The following is a 15,708-nucleotide window of genomic DNA, read 5'->3' on the forward strand; positions in this document are numbered from 1 at the left end:
TGTGCATGCATTGACCATTAAGCTTTAATTCAAGGAGTTTAACAAAAGTATTGCTTGTCAATTAATGATCTAATTACTTTTTTAGGCTCTGAAAATGCCTCATATCCCAATCAGGCATAACATTATGACCACCTGCCTAATATTGTGTTGGTCCCCATTTTACTGTCAAAACTGCCTTAACCCGTTGAAGCATAGATTTCGCTAGACCCCTAAAGGTGTGCTGTGAAATCTGGCACCAAGATATTAGCAACAGATCCTTTCAGTCCTTTAGGTAGCGAGATGGGGCCTCCATGGATTGTCCTTGTTTCTCCAGCACACACCCACAGATCTTGGATCTTTTGAGGCTAGATGAACACCTCAAACCATTCCTGAACCATTGTTGCTTTGTGGCAGGGTGCACATCCTACTGAAAGAGCCATCAAGAAATACCATTAAGAATATACCAAAATACCAAGAGTGTACATGGTCTGCAACAATGCTTAGGTAGGCGGTACATCCACGTGGATGGGACGACCCAAGATTTTCCACCAGAACATTGCCTAAAGCAGGGGTCGGCAACCTGCGGCTCTTTAGTCCTTATACTGCAGCTCCGCGTGGTTTGGGAAAATAAATTACAAGTATTTAGCTGAAGTGTATTTTTTGTATTAGTTCTTTTTAAACTTGTAGTTCTAAATTGGAAGATTATTGTGATACTGAAATATAAAAATAAAATTATATTTTATTATTTTTCGTCGCTCAAAATAAGCGTCACACCCGCCGAAACGCTGTGCATTTACTGAGACTTTCAACCCCAGCCAATTATGGATCCACATTATGTCAGCAGCTCCACCGCGAACTATGTTAAAAACAAACACCGCTCACGCCTCACAGATGACAGCTTACAGTCCTGCGTAAAGATGAAAGTGACTTCACTGTGCGCAGAGGTTCAGGAGCAGAAGTCCCATTGTAAACATATCACGGCAGACCCGACGATGTTTGCATGAACATGCTTTTCAGCATCTCTTTATTGACCACTTTTCACACACGGTTGCTGTATGCATAAAGCCGGCTGTAGCTTTTCAGCTCACAGCCCAACAACACAACAGCAAAGAGAGCACAGACTTTAAGGCGGCGAGGCGTGATTGCGGGTGCCGCTCAGGTGCGTCCGACTCCCATGCAGCGGCACTGCAGACTAAGCCTCGCCACACACATTTACCATGTAAAATAAATATAAGTAAACAAATAAATATTTATGCAGAATTTTGCAAATATTTATTTTTCAATTTTTTAGTAGCAGAGTGCTTTATTCCAATTATTTTTTTAATTGAGGTCAAGGCTCTGCTACGCTCCAAAAGCCCAAAGGCGATATAAGGGTGGCAGTACACAAGTTTTTCTTTGCTACATGGATCATTTTAGTTCAGCTGGGTGTCTTTCCTTTTTGTTATATTTCTTTAAGAGTTCAAAATGTGTTCATTGCATAAATAAAATGTAATTTTCTCTTTAGCACTTCATGGATTTCATAAGCAACACTCTTTAGTTGTTCACACAAAGCATAAAGGTAAAAAACAATATATACAGTATCTTCATTTTAGATGTCAAAAAGTATTTGCGGCTCCCAGTGTTTTGTTTTGCGTGGAAACCAGGCCCAAATGGCTTTTTGGGTGTTAAAGGTTGCTGACCCCTGGCCTAAAGCATCACATTGCTTCAGCTGGCCAGGTAAAAGACCACACGCACCTGGTCATACACATGAGGTGAAAGAACACATGATTCATCAGACCAGGGCACGCTCTTCTATTGCTCCGTGGTCGAGTTCTGATGCTAACATGCCCATTGTTGGCGTTTCGACAGTGGACAGGGGTCAGCATGGGTACCCTGACTGGTCTGTGGTTATACAGTGTATCCTAGAAATGTATTATCAGAACCAACATCAACATTAACATTACAAATAACTGACCCTTGGCTGCCCATGAACCTGCCGCTGGTCCCCAGAGAGGTGGCGTCTGATACCCAACCTAACACATAAGACACAAACCAACAGGCACACACAGATACAAACATCCATTCCCACCCTCATGCTCTCTTATGCAATTACTCAGCACTCACCCAACGTGGAGACAGACATAAAGAGACACTGTACACACAAACACACTGTAATATCTGTAATTCCTAAATCGTTCATTTAAATCTTTTTTTATAAAATCCCTTGAATTAAAGCTCAAAGTCTGCAGTCTTGATTGTTGCTTGATTTAAAATCCACTGAGCTGTTGTAAAGAGGAAAAAACACAATAAAATGTGCCACTGTCCAGAAACCTTTGGACCTAACCGTACTTCTGTAAAATTCTTGCAAATTAAAAAACACAAATCAAAGAGAAAAGAGGGAGACAAGAAAATAAATTATTTAAGATACACCAACAAGCCATAATTTGACCTCTCTTTACCTTTGTCTTCCCCGTGCTTTGAAGGATGTGCACCAGTGCAAATGCCACCTCCTCTTTGCTCTTCACACTCAACAGAGGCTCCAGAACCCCACACAGTGTTCGGTAGTTGTTGGTAATGTACTCCGCAAACTCCTTGTACAGCTCCATCGGGAGGATGTTCATTGTCTGGTAGCGAGACTTGATGCGTAGTGAGGCGTTGATAACTTTGGTACTTCCAACACCGCCACTTTTGGCGAGAACACTGGACTGAATCACCGGGTACCACTGCTCGACGAACTGCCTGCCGGTGATGCTGGATATGGGGATGCTAACAAGGCCAATGTATGTGCTTTTTTCCTAGATTTTTAAGAAAAAACATGTTTATTTCACGTATTTGTTGCAAATGTTTAGGCGAAAAGCATTAAAAATGACTTCACGAGACACTTCCGTTACCTTGCGTCTTTTTTTGTCCGTTTCCTTGTAGAGGTGCAAACGAAGGCTACGAATGGTAGGCAAATTGTTAAATTCAAAATGCTCGCCCCAGAAGACGGTGTCGGTGCGGGGCTTGCTGGTGGTGCGTGCATACAGCATGTCATCCAGACACAGCTCACAATAATAGCGTTTCTTAGCTGGAAGGTCTCGCGCTTCGATGATCCACAACTTGAGGACATTATCCACCCGTCTGCTGTTATCCTGGAAGTGAAACGAGGAGTTCTGTTACTGCATTATAACAGTCCTTACTTAAAACTGTCTCATAATGTTGCAATGTAGTCGATCCTTTTCAGTGAGAGTGTAATACTAGGATGAAATATAATCTGTTCTACTGAATCTACCTTGTTGGGCTTGATAGCTCGTTGCAGGTTTTCGATCCATTTGTCTCTTTCTGAAGCTGAACGGCAGGCAAAACATTTTGTCCCTGAACTAGTCGTTACCTGTGGATAAAACATATCACTTTTTTGCGTTCATGATCAAGAAAGATTCCTTAGAAAACTATAGTTAACAATGCTTTTTATTTTTGATCATCTTTAGTGTTTTTCAATTAACTTAGTTCAGCTCATAGGACTTTTTGTTGGAATCTGTAACAGTACTTGTCATCGAGAAAGGGGCAAAAAACATTGTCAAGGCCACCAGTTGGGCACGCTCTTTCACTGGTGTTCCACTGACAGCGCCATGACACCACCAGAAAGCTCAACTGCAATACCTGGCACCCCAGGTATATGCCCGTTCTGCTTTTACCCCCCATGGCAGACATTTCTTAGCCCAGTTAGACTCCTTCCTCTTCTTCCAAAGCCTTTTGCTGCTTTGCTCAGTCGCCTCTGAGTGACTTGATAACTTGTTGGAAGGCCTGGCCTTGATCCCCCTCATGCTCTTCAGAAAAGTGGCTCACCTCATGGCCAGAGTTCCTCTGCATCCCACCTCTACAGGGGACACCTGAGTACGCCAGCTGTGTTGTTCTGCCTAGTTACCTCTCAGTGTTTCAGGTTTTTAGCCACATTTCTACACTAAGATTAGCCCAAAGTACATAAAAGTCTCTGCATGCGCACACACTGAGCTCTGCAACATCACAAATGGACTTTTGTGTCATTTTCTTATATTATTTTTTTTTACTTCTCTCTAGTAACAGTTTTATTACATAACAAACTGAAATAAAGACAACTATGTCAATCAGGTTTCACTAATTCTAATTTGGTATTTTGCAAAAACTGCCTATATTTGGCTTTTTAATACATAGCTGCACCCCCACATGGTCTTACTTGCACATTATTAGCAGCTTTATAAACATCTGGAGTGGCCAAGACCATAAGGTAAATAATTTGTGTTCAGGTTCTACACGAAGGTCAGCTGCTATATGCCGATTTCAGGTTTATATGTCTATAATGAAGCAGTCTTTTCTCTGAGTACGTTCTGCTATCTAAGCTGAGGTCTAACATCTAGGCTGTCTGATTTATCCATAAACAGATGCTACATCTTACACAGTCTCCATCACTTTCTAATAGTAAAGTTAGCCCTCGTATCAAAACATATCGATTCTCCTGCAGCTGAACTGGCATGCTGTTGATGGAGAGAAAAACTTGCGCAGATCTGATCATTTCTGACTCACTAATTTGTGCTGCTCTTACATCATATATCGCATCGGGTCACTTGTGAAAAGTATTTGCTGCCCATGCTTATAGAGCACTTGCAGAACCTTACACTCCATTGGCACATTTTTGCAGCCTCGAGGTACTTAGTCCAGTTAGTAAATCTGGTCCTGTGTCTTCAAATTACTTCTTTTTTTTGTGCTTTTTGGGAACTCCGAACAGACCAAACTCTATCAATTCTCAGTTTCCAATTTTATATAATTAACTCAATTATTAAAGCACTATAATTCCATAAACCACTGGGTCACCTCATTTATTTTTCAAGTGAGGTGTAAAGTGGCTTTGTAGTGGCACCTGAATTGCGACATAAATACAGTTAGATAAAACAAATCCAGCAGCAGGGAGGTGAAACCACGGAGAGGGAAAAGGTTAAACAACCGCAACGCACCTCAAAGCAGTACTCTTGTCCTAAAATGCTAGAATGGACGGGTTTGATTATGGCGTCTTCATCCAAAACTAGGTCCAAAGCCTCTGCGGCACTGCTAGGAGAAAGGAGGGACTCATGGGAGTGGGATTCTTTGAAGCTCTGCATCAAGCGAGTCCTAGAGAAGAAGAGGAAGATATTGACTTACTTTCAGAATTCAGATGTGATTATGGTGGTGTTTTCACACAATATGAGTCACTGTAGCTCAAACATCCTCATGTGTCACTCCTGCAATTTCAACACAATTATTTTAGATGTGATCCTTTTATAATGAGTTTATGGAAAAAGTAAACCACACCAGATTTTCAGTTCTTGCGTTTTCAGTTTGGTGTATTGACTTGGCTCATGTGACTCATAATGTGTATTAGGAAACGGCCTATACCAGCCCAGCTCGTGGTGTCGTCTGAAAATGCAAATATACCTTTAACTAAACTACAGTAACAAAAACTGAATTTAAAGGTCGATATTACCGTCTAGTAATGTAAATTCAAGTGCTGAGAAGCAGCTCAGCAGTGTGCACTCTAGTGCAGGTATAAAAACGCAGGGAGGATTATGGCTTGATCATGGAATAACCTTTGAAGAGGGCAGCTCTGTCAAAGAACAGAAAAAGTGGTGGAACTGAACGCAGAAATGTGAAAGAAGCTGTCTTTAACAGGCAACAGAACTGGGAAAAAATGGAGCAAGGAAAGGGATTTTGTTGCTCACAGTAATGGGAAAAGGAGGAAACCTAAATATAAACTATTGTTTAACTTGCTGTGTGTGTTACCATCTCAACTAGTGAGTGGGCGCCTGTCCTTTTGGTTTAACTGTAGCTTTTCAGGCTGCAGCAAACAGAGACTGAATGAGAACCATTAAATTGATTTGCTGGCAGACAGACATTAGAGATGTAGAGGGCTATGGGCTGCTCTATAGTCACGACTGGAGGCTCAGTTTAGACTGAATGGTTAAAAATTTTATTTTTAAATTCTGTAATTAAAAATAACACTCCTCGCTTTCTAGTTAGACGAGAACTGGAATTGAGGGCTGATTCCAAAGATATGGAAATAGATTACCCAAAATGTCAGTCTATTCCTATAATGTTTTCCAAAACTGGCTTTAATGAAAGAAAAAAAAAGGAACATACAGTGTTTATAAAATCTTATTAAGCAAACACCTAGCTGTTCTCCTAACCAACAAAATCCTCGAAGGCTCGGTCATTAACCCTTTATATACTCCATGCAAGAAATAAGAAAAATACAGTGATTTTGAATGTTTTTGAGCTTTAGATGTTCCTGCAAGCCAAAGCAACGTTAACCAGCTAGTGAAAATTGAGATTTAGTCTTGCGATTTTTAAAGGTGTGTGCCTTTATCACCTTTTTTTCCTCTTACATATTGTAGTATTGTGTCACTGTTTGTAGGCTTTAGACTGATAAACATTTCTGTACGGTTAAGGTTATATCGCCACATCAAGTGTGTTGTTGTGGCATTTGCATTTTGATGTAGACAGGGATCTTTTAAAAAAGAATGGGGGAAAAATAATGTATTTGTGAACAAACCTTAGTCAGAAAGTGATCAAGCAAATTTCTCACAATGGAAGCTTTTCAAAATTAACTTTAAAGTACGATTAGCAAAAAAATATGGGGTCTAATTGCACCAAAAGTATGACTCAGCATGTAGTGGTGCTTTGAATGCACATACTTAGCGCAGCATCAGTTACGCAGGTCACACACATTTCATTTGATAGCTGTTATTGCAGTTACTACACATCTGCAAGCCACTTTACAACCCACCTACATCCCAGCTTTTCCTTTCATGTTGTATCTGGCCTAATCAATGTCATATTTGTAGTAACTGATGCCTGGAGTAGCAGTAACTGGTCCATGCACATTATATACCCTTATGATGATCCCAGAGCAGAATCACGCTGCTATAAATATAAATTACTGCAACAGGAAGTAACAATCTTCTGACTATCCTGGTCCTGACTGAATGGATAATGATGCAGTAAAAGGAGAAGAGAAATTTAAGGCTGCATTTTAATACTGATCAGAAGACGAGTGAATCATCATGTTAAGGGAGCTGACGGTGCCATCGCAGAACGCAGGACATGGTAAACCGACTTGGCAGCAAAGGCCGAGCAGCTGCGTTGGAAAGCTAGAGTGTGAAGTTGAATGCTGTGGGTTTATTGCAAAGTCAACTTAACACTACTGAGTGAATTAAGCGTGTGTGGGCAGAACGCGGAGCAGGCTGTGAAGGCAGCTGTCTGAGGCAGCGGTGAACGGCTGTGGTTAGAGGGGAAAGGCAGATCGACCAAGGCAGACTTTAACCCCATCGCCGTTTAGCTCCCGCCACCACCTCCTCCTCCTTCACTGCTGCCCCCACAGAAACCCTCGGGTTAATGCAAAACTTGCTTTAACATCTGAACCGGCTATCTGAATTTTACAACAGAGGATTTCTACGCGCTTTGCAAAAATGACACACTGATTACTTCCAGGATCGGTCAGCCACACCTGCCCTAAATGCGTCTGTTACAGCATCTCCTGTAGTGAGGGCAAAGTGTAGTGTCAGCATTAGATTTTTACCTTCTCCCTCTCTACATCTTTGTACTTCCCATATGTGCATCGTGACTGGATTGTGTGAGGACTGCATAAAATTTTGATCACAATGCAAGCGAGAATCCATCGGGATGTGACCTCAGTTCAGAATGCAAAACAAGAAAAAGCTGCGGTGAAAGCCTCTAGAGCTGCAAGCTATTGCATCCCGACAAGAAAAATCACACTAGTGTCTCCACTGCAATGCCCAACGGATTTCAACACTACATTCATTTCAGCTCTATTTTCCTGACTTTGTGCTGATGAAAACCAGTGATTCTAATTGTATATATATGAGCAGGCTTCTCATACAGACATCTCAATAAAAAATACATGAGTATGAGTACATATTTAAATAAATGTGCATCTAATTAAGCTGCTATTGTTTAATCTTTTTGTGCAGACATAAAACAAACTGAAGTAACAAACCTTTTCCGTGTTGTGATAATACAAGCCTTCACCCCCTATTTATTTTCTGTTCATCTGTAATAAATCGCAGCTCAGAGAGCATCGTTGCAATGATTGGATAGACTGCTCTTCTATTAATATCACTCAAATGAAGATCTTTCGTCACTGGCTGAAACCATCTGTGAAGGTATCGCTAAAGGCAGCGTCCTTCTTTCAACGGGGCTCTGCTTTTGTGGCTGATAAGGAGCTACAGTGGGAGCGAAGGCTGTCATGAGCTCCTCGGAGATTCATACACATTCTGCTTGAGCCACTTGAGGACAAACGTGTCCCTTTAAAAGCACAAAATAGATTTGTGATGAAAGGATTAATGCATATCTCTAATCACGGTAACACAAATCTTAATGATTGCATGTGAGCATGACATGTGAGTAATAATCTGAAGCGCAGGTACGGTTGATTTAAAGACACCGTTTAAAGAAACGCCCTAAGAGAAGAAAAGAGCATTTCAATCAGTGATAATGGATTTAATATTATCATGCATAGAGACCTATCATAGAATAGCCAAATAATGATGTCAGCATTGATGTAGCCAGTTCAGTGTTTATACACTTTTTGTCACCATTAAAGTTAAAACAGTCCCTTTTTTACCCATGTTGCCTAAGCTATATTTGGAAGCTTTAAAGCCAGCGTGCAGACCCATTACTTTTTTCTTTTATTGATCTGTTGTCCTCCATAGGCCTTTTTCACAGCAGACATCACAGCTGGAAAAGTGCAAATACAAAAAAATGAAAATTAATAAGTGGCACACTTGAATAGAAGAGAGTCAAAGTTAATCTTACTGGAAATAACACCGACTTCTCCAGCTGTGATAAGTCAGATGTTTGCTGCAAAAAAGGTCCGTATAGATTAATCATTTACAGACGAATGGTTCTGGATGAGTGTTTGGACCAGGCGCCTGACAATAAAATGTATTTTCTGTTGGTTAGAGCTTGCTAACATTTTGACAACTGGTCATTCATACCAGAGTAAATAGGGCTGTAACAACAAAATCCCTGAGTTTACTGAAATGAATCAGCTTGTCAGTCGGCTTGTAACAGGCAATCTTAACTGATTGCCTCTCTACTCTACTGACATTAGCAACTCAACGAAAAGAAGGGAAAAAAAACAAAACCTCACGGCTTTCAGGAAAAAAGTTAAGAGGTTTTGCCATTGTGATGTGAAGTAGCCACTGAAATAACACACAGTGCACAAAAACAGGATTGTCAGACACCCAAGAAAGAACAGATTCTGATTGCTGATGGTTTAGCTCCCAAGCTCGGAGCATAAATGGACTGTATCCACTATCTTAGTGATGGCTATGATACAATTGAGCTCGTTATAACCAGGACGTTACTAATTCCACACCTGCTGGCGATATCTGCAGTCTAATTTTTCCAGCTTACATCAGCTAGCAGAAAACAATGTTAATGTTTACAGCCTCTGGTTCTTTATATTCAGTTACGGTTTGTCTGTGTATCTTCTGCATACTTTAACTTCCTTCAGCATTCAAATTCATGCTCTAATCTTTTTTTTAATCTTTTGTTTTTGTCATAAAATCAGTGAAATGGCAAAGCAGTAACTTTCCAGGTTGCCTTTTGTCTCTGGATTACAGACCATTACCATATCAAAAATTCTCTTTCAAACTGCAGCCATGGCCTCCTCTGACTTTTCATTATGAATATTGGATGAACTGTGAGCACATCGTCGCTCTGAGGTAATAATATTTAAAATCTGGAATGGAGAGCAATGGACAGATCACAAACTGGAAATATATATTATGATTACTTACCTTTCTTGGTCAGCACTACGAAACCGGGGCAAAATCATCTGTCTGAAGCTGCTGGTCCGGTCAAGTTTGGGCTGACTTTTTGCCCTCTTGATGGAACCCTTCAACCTTCGATTGAGAAAGCTCTAAAAATTAAAAAAAAAAAAAAACAAAAACAGGAGGAAAATAAGTTATGGTTTTACAGTGGGAAGTTTACAGAGGAGCTAGCTACCCTATGGGGTTTTCTTCACAAGCATAAAGCTTACATCACATACTTGAGCGTGCATTGTATGGTTTTATTGTACTTACCGGCTGTCTGAAAGGCTGTGGGGTCGTATTGGGAGGAGTTTCCATGCTTGACTGTCTTGCAGAGGCAAAACTTGCCCTGCGAGATTGGTCTATGAAGAAAAAGTGCCAAACAAAAGCAGCAAGAATAACAGAGTTAAACAAATAAGAAATGGAAAAGACTGAAACCTTCAAAAATGCAGGAGCATAACTTGAACACAATAATTATTAAACGCTGAGACTTTGTGGGGATATCAGGGATTGAAACCAGTAAGAATTTTGTAATTTTAAACTTACATCTACTTAGTTCAAGCCATTTAAATTTATCACTTATTGTGTCTTTAAATTGGGTTGTATTTACATACACATTCAGTTCAATATTTATGTCAACCAATGTTAAGGCAACTCCAGCTAGTACAATCTGGCAGCCAGCTCTGATATAAAGAGTTGGATTATCACATTTTTACTTTTTTCCAGGCTTAAATATTTTATGTATCAACTCTGCCAAAATAGAGGAAATTTGCTAAGAGTTAAGAGATCTCAGTGGAAATTAACTGTGTTGGCAAACTACTGTACTCAAGCACGATAGTGAAATTCTGCATCAGCATGATGCCGTGAAAGCAACTAAAGGAACGATGACTTTGATCCTGTAATAATGAGAAAGAAACAAAACGCAACAAAACATCAGTAAAATCCTGCATAATGCTTGAATCAATCAAGCAGTTATGATTTTAATGATTTTTTTTTGTCCTTTCTTAAAACTAATTTTTATTCTTTTATTGTTACATTTGGTTTCATTCTCTCTGAGGTCACAATACAGTTAGTTTTCCATTAGTTAGAAACGTTTTACTACTTTCACAACAAACTTCCTACTCATAGCTTGCGTCATTACCTTGCAGCTGCCACTTCAGTCCCATCAAGAAAGGAAAACATCATCAGAAAACACTGACAGAACACACATTATTAGCAGGCCAGATACCAGCACAGAGAAGTTCAAGCTGAAGAACACCAGCAACAAGAACATACATCTACAGCCCCCCGAGAAAAACACAAAAAACAACACAGTGTCTGAAAAAAAACTGCATGCCCGAACAGATATTCGTCATCAGAAGGGAAAACTTTTTATATCTAATGCCAGTGGAAAATGACGCAAAAAAGAAAAAGAAACCCTGATGTGAGAACTATATTCGGAGGAAGACCCACACTCTGATGAGTCATCTTGAAACCCATGGTCTTGGTTTGACTTTAGGCTAGTAGCAACTGAGTAAACATGGTGATGGATCTATAAAAGTATATGCATCTATCTTTGAGACTTTCTCTGCACGAGTGTGTGTGTGTGTGTGTCTGTCTATGTGGTGACCTGGAAGGCAATTCCAGTGCAGAGGAGCGTGAGGGTCACAGAGTACGAATATATCCATCCCACATTATCCCCATCTTTAAATATGAACGACAGAAATCTAAGAGAGGTATTCATTAACTGTTCAAGTTCCTCAAACACCAAGTTAAAATAGTAACTGTGGGAAAAACTGGAACACTGATCTCACGATAACACTCACATAACACAGAATCAATAACCAGTTTGTTGGATTTCATCAGACCGCAAGGCCAAAATGTTTCTGTTTTTGCTGACACGGTCAGATTAAACTGGTTAAATTAAGATGCGTCAACTTTTTCCTTTACTTATGTCCAACTAATACCAGTTTACCATTAGGACTATATGGAGCTATAAGATATTGGTTTTAGCACCACAAATAAATGCACTCTCTCCAGAGATTATAATTAATGATATAACACCTTACCACCCACCATAAAATGTGATGCAGCATTAAAAAAAAAAAGCAGCCAGTCAAGGACACAGATCGAGAATCCCAGCTGTGCACGAAAACAGCCAAGCAATGAGGCAATGAAGAACAACCAGACTTTCCAATATTTCCTCTATTTGCTCTTTCTTTTACTGACTGCAGAATCTCAATCAAATTACATCTAGCTAACCTAGCTAGTACCTAGCTGTTCCTGTAACACATTTTCTATAGTTAACATGATAATGTCACCATCTTTAATTCCATTGGCCACTGTAATCATACATAGAAAATCTAATGTCTTGACTGCCCTATCTGTAAGTAAATATCAGGCAATGGCCTATAACTGGTTAGCTTTAGCTAAAAGAAATAAAACAAGGTCGCTCTAGTCTAAGGTTACAGGCCATAGCTAGCAAATACTCTGGAACATAAACGTCAATAGAAACCACAACATTCAGTTTTTAAAATGTAAACAAATTACTTAATCTATATTTTGTTAATCTGATCCCAAATGTACCTTCGCCAACTTCGCTAACATCTTCAAAGCTATTTTAAGGCAGAATAAAGCTAGCATGTTTCCCTCTCTCTGAGTCAAGCTGATGCTAATCACCTCCTGGCTATTGCAACAATCACATCATACATATGATATCACTTTATATATATATAGTCTTCAGATAATAGGCTGCTTGTGTACCTTTATGTGCAAACCTATGGGAGCACAATCTATATTTCTATATTTAGCCTTTCCTCGTGTCCCCAAGAATGAAGGTTTTTCTTAAAAAAGTATTTTTTTTAAAAAGCAATCACATTTTCAGCTACACACTGTTCAGCCTTTCACAAGTGGGAATGAGCCATGTCAAAAGCTACAATACGGCCCGCAAGTGAGCCCAGGTTGTGCAATACGGTCATATTCCCTTTTATATGCATGCATTCTTTTAAGCTAGCTTCAGAGCGTCCATATGTTTCACAGCACATAAGGAAACGTGATCGTGTTTCATGTTCACAGTCGCTCTGCTGTTCTATTTTTGTCTCTGATTGATCTGCTGGAGCATTTTATTTATTTATTTATTTTTCCTTTAGAAGTTACCCATTACCCACGGGAGCCCTTTTTTCTTCCCTTTGCAATGCAGAATCAAGACACTCTGTCATCCTATGATTTCCTCACTCCCAAAGCCTCTAAATAGGCGACTCTCCAGGTTCTATTCTGAATCCCAGCTAATTGTTTGGTATCCATGGAAACAACTCCAAGGGCTTCTACTTGAACTGCAGAAGATACGGGCACACAACTGCACAGTAAAGATGATGAAACACACCAACACGCAGCACAACGCATCTGTTTCTCCCAACAGACGCGTGAGAAAAATGCTCAGACCTGTCGGCCCGACCACGAGGGATGGGCGGGAGCGGAAATCTTCCTCGATCGTTGTGGGGCTGAATCCCAACTCTGCCTCGTGTCTCAGCGCGAGAGCAAATGGATCAAATGACCAAGCAGACAAATATTTAGGTTGTATTTTCACCTGCCACTGAGAAAGTCACTTGCAGCATGCAGTGATCTAAGGAAACGTGACATATCAGAACACATGGATACGTTCGCATCGGCTATTCTGAATGTAAATTGCTGTCAGGACTGAGTGCGTGGGTGGCAACAGCCTCTAGCTAACTGTGATACAGAGAGAGAAAACAGAAAGAGGAAGACTGTGAGTGGGTGTTGGAGAAACATACTCAACCTTTAGCATGTATATCTCTATTAATACATATCTGGAAACTTTGCTTTTATAGAATCATTTGAATAAAATCATTTTCAGGTAATAATCCCCCCCCCACCCTCAATCAGGTGCGAAAGCTGATGTATATAATAATGAGTTATCCTTGAAACTGACTGATCACGACAGCAATTTAACAATTATGATTTTTCTGCAGATGTCTACAAAAAAAAAAAAAAAAAGATCAAAACTCTGTTGATTCCAGAAAACACACTTGTGAAATCTACAAAAAACACTAATAACCCACCAGTTCACCAAATCTACCAAATCAGCATTAGCTGAAACAATGATGCCGTCACAACAGGCAACCTCACTAATCCTGCGTCTCATGCCACCTTACATAATAGGACACTTCAAAAAACACTGGACCGTAGCATTACTGGTGCTCAACTAGACTGAGGGGCTGCAGCCATGCCAGAGCCTCTAATTCTCCACAGAAGGTGATTTGAGGTAAACACTAACATTAGCACGCTTTCACTCATAATGACAATGCTATCTTGTCAGATTTTTGCATCCTAGGATGATAATATTAGCTATAATGAGAACTCTAATTAGACACTAGACAACTGTTTTCCCCTCACTTAATCTGTTTTCTTGCTTTTAGCCTAAATAGAGGATGGGATACACACAGACACACACGCACACACACACACAACTTACTCGCTGCTAATTAGAGCTAACTCCAATATACAGTGAAGCTCGTTAGTTTTAAAGATATTTGATCATAAACCTTTCTATTTCTGATGATGATACCTGCATGAAAAGTTAGGGGACTGTCAGAGTTTAGTAGTCACTTCCCTTAGATGAGGAAAAAAGAAAATTCAGAGGATCACCAAAGGCAGCTGCAGTAATTACAGTCTGTGGAGCTCAAATCTTCACAGCAATCAGTGTAATGAGAGGCATAGTGCTAGCATGTTAGCTGAAGGCTGGTATCAGATCTGCAGGTACCCTGAGATGAGGTATTCAATCAGTATCAAGCAAAAAACTGAGTCTTTACCTAAAATAATACCATAATTAGTTCTTGGATTTTGGCTGTAATCAAACAAAAAAAAGAAAGAAAAAGAAAAAGACAGTCCTAAGACTCAACGTGAGCAGGTTTTCACACATATTATAAAAGCTGTTAATAGCCCCTCGCAGTTTTATTCACTCATAATGTTATTTTAGAGTTTGTGTCTCTGAAGCGCACAACTATGACTCAAAAAGAAATAAATAAACAAGTAAAAGTATGGCTCAAATTCCCACAGACCATAGCAGAGGAAAATGTAGGTTTCAGGGTTATTTAGTCGAATGTAAACACAATGCAGAAAACATATTGTGCTCGATTTATGTAGGTTAAATAAAGTCAATAGGTTTATAAAACAGTGTCCTCTTTGCTATAAAAGTTTTTAAAAATCAGTTTAAGACAATTAAAGTGCTTTTACTTTTAACACCTTTCCATAGTTTCTCCCTCTGACATAGTACAGTACATAATCGCTTCTGTTTGTTTGTTTGTTTGTTTGTTTGTTAGCAGTCCCCGCAATTTTTTAACTTCACAACAATATACCAGGTCTTAGGGGACACGAGTACCTAGGTTGGCTAAGCTTGACCTTCATTGTTAGCACCCAATGAAGGTCACCTTGAAAAAAAGCATTGCTTGAAACCATATCAAGTAATATGTCATATGGAAGGGCTTGGAGAGAGCTGTGCAACACACTTTTTATTTTTTCAATATGACGCCCTACAACGTCACAATATCAGCATAACAGGCCACGGTGAGCATGCTGTAATAAAAACATAAAATAGTATAGCTCTTGGCCTTCAGGGAGAGTTGCTCTCTCTCTCTTGTTACTGCATCTCTATTTTCAAGCAGGATAAAAATCCACATTCATGCTGCTATGTTAGACGGCGTTTGAGGCCTACGTCTTTCCACGATGTCGGCGTCCGGTTTGTCCCGGAGTGACAGTGTTTCCAGTTCACACGCACCAAATCTCGTTTGAAGCATATGACAACAAGGAGGCTCCGGTGACTCACAGACCAGGCCTGCTGGGGCAGATGTTGTTTTCATGTCATATGGAAGTCTCCGTAATTGCCATATTCCAACGAGTAAATACTGCCATGTCAACAACCAACCCGTGATTA

General features: G+C 39.9%; 1 protein-coding gene across 6 annotated transcripts in view; it reads right to left on the bottom strand.

Moving 5' to 3' along the window:
* The window catches only part of LOC102313913 (ras/Rap GTPase-activating protein SynGAP-like), a 55,127-nt gene that overhangs the window by 27,075 nt on the left and 12,344 nt on the right, over positions 1–15,708 (bottom strand). For 4 of the 6 annotated variants that reach the window (XM_042218907.1, XM_042218906.1, XM_042218904.1 and 1 more), the window contains 6 exons: positions 10,053–10,141; positions 9,768–9,889; positions 4,926–5,079; positions 3,230–3,328; positions 2,850–3,110; positions 2,418–2,753 (listed from right to left, as the gene is read on the bottom strand). In XM_042218907.1, coding sequence (XP_042074841.1) covers positions 2,418–2,753; positions 2,850–3,110; positions 3,230–3,328; positions 4,926–5,079; positions 9,768–9,889; positions 10,053–10,097 — 1,017 coding nt within the window. In that variant the 5' untranslated portion in view covers positions 10,098–10,141. The remainder of the gene's footprint in view (positions 1–2,417; positions 2,754–2,849; positions 3,111–3,229; positions 3,329–4,925; positions 5,080–9,767; positions 9,890–10,052; positions 10,142–15,708) is intronic. The other 2 variants (XM_042218905.1, XM_014332153.2) reach the window with 1 other exon arrangement.

Source organism: Haplochromis burtoni, unplaced genomic scaffold, assembly GCF_018398535.1.
Source record: "Haplochromis burtoni strain Fernald_Lab_line unplaced genomic scaffold, NCSU_Asbu1 Contig_25, whole genome shotgun sequence".
Taxonomy (NCBI): Eukaryota; Metazoa; Chordata; class Actinopteri; order Cichliformes; family Cichlidae; genus Haplochromis; species Haplochromis burtoni.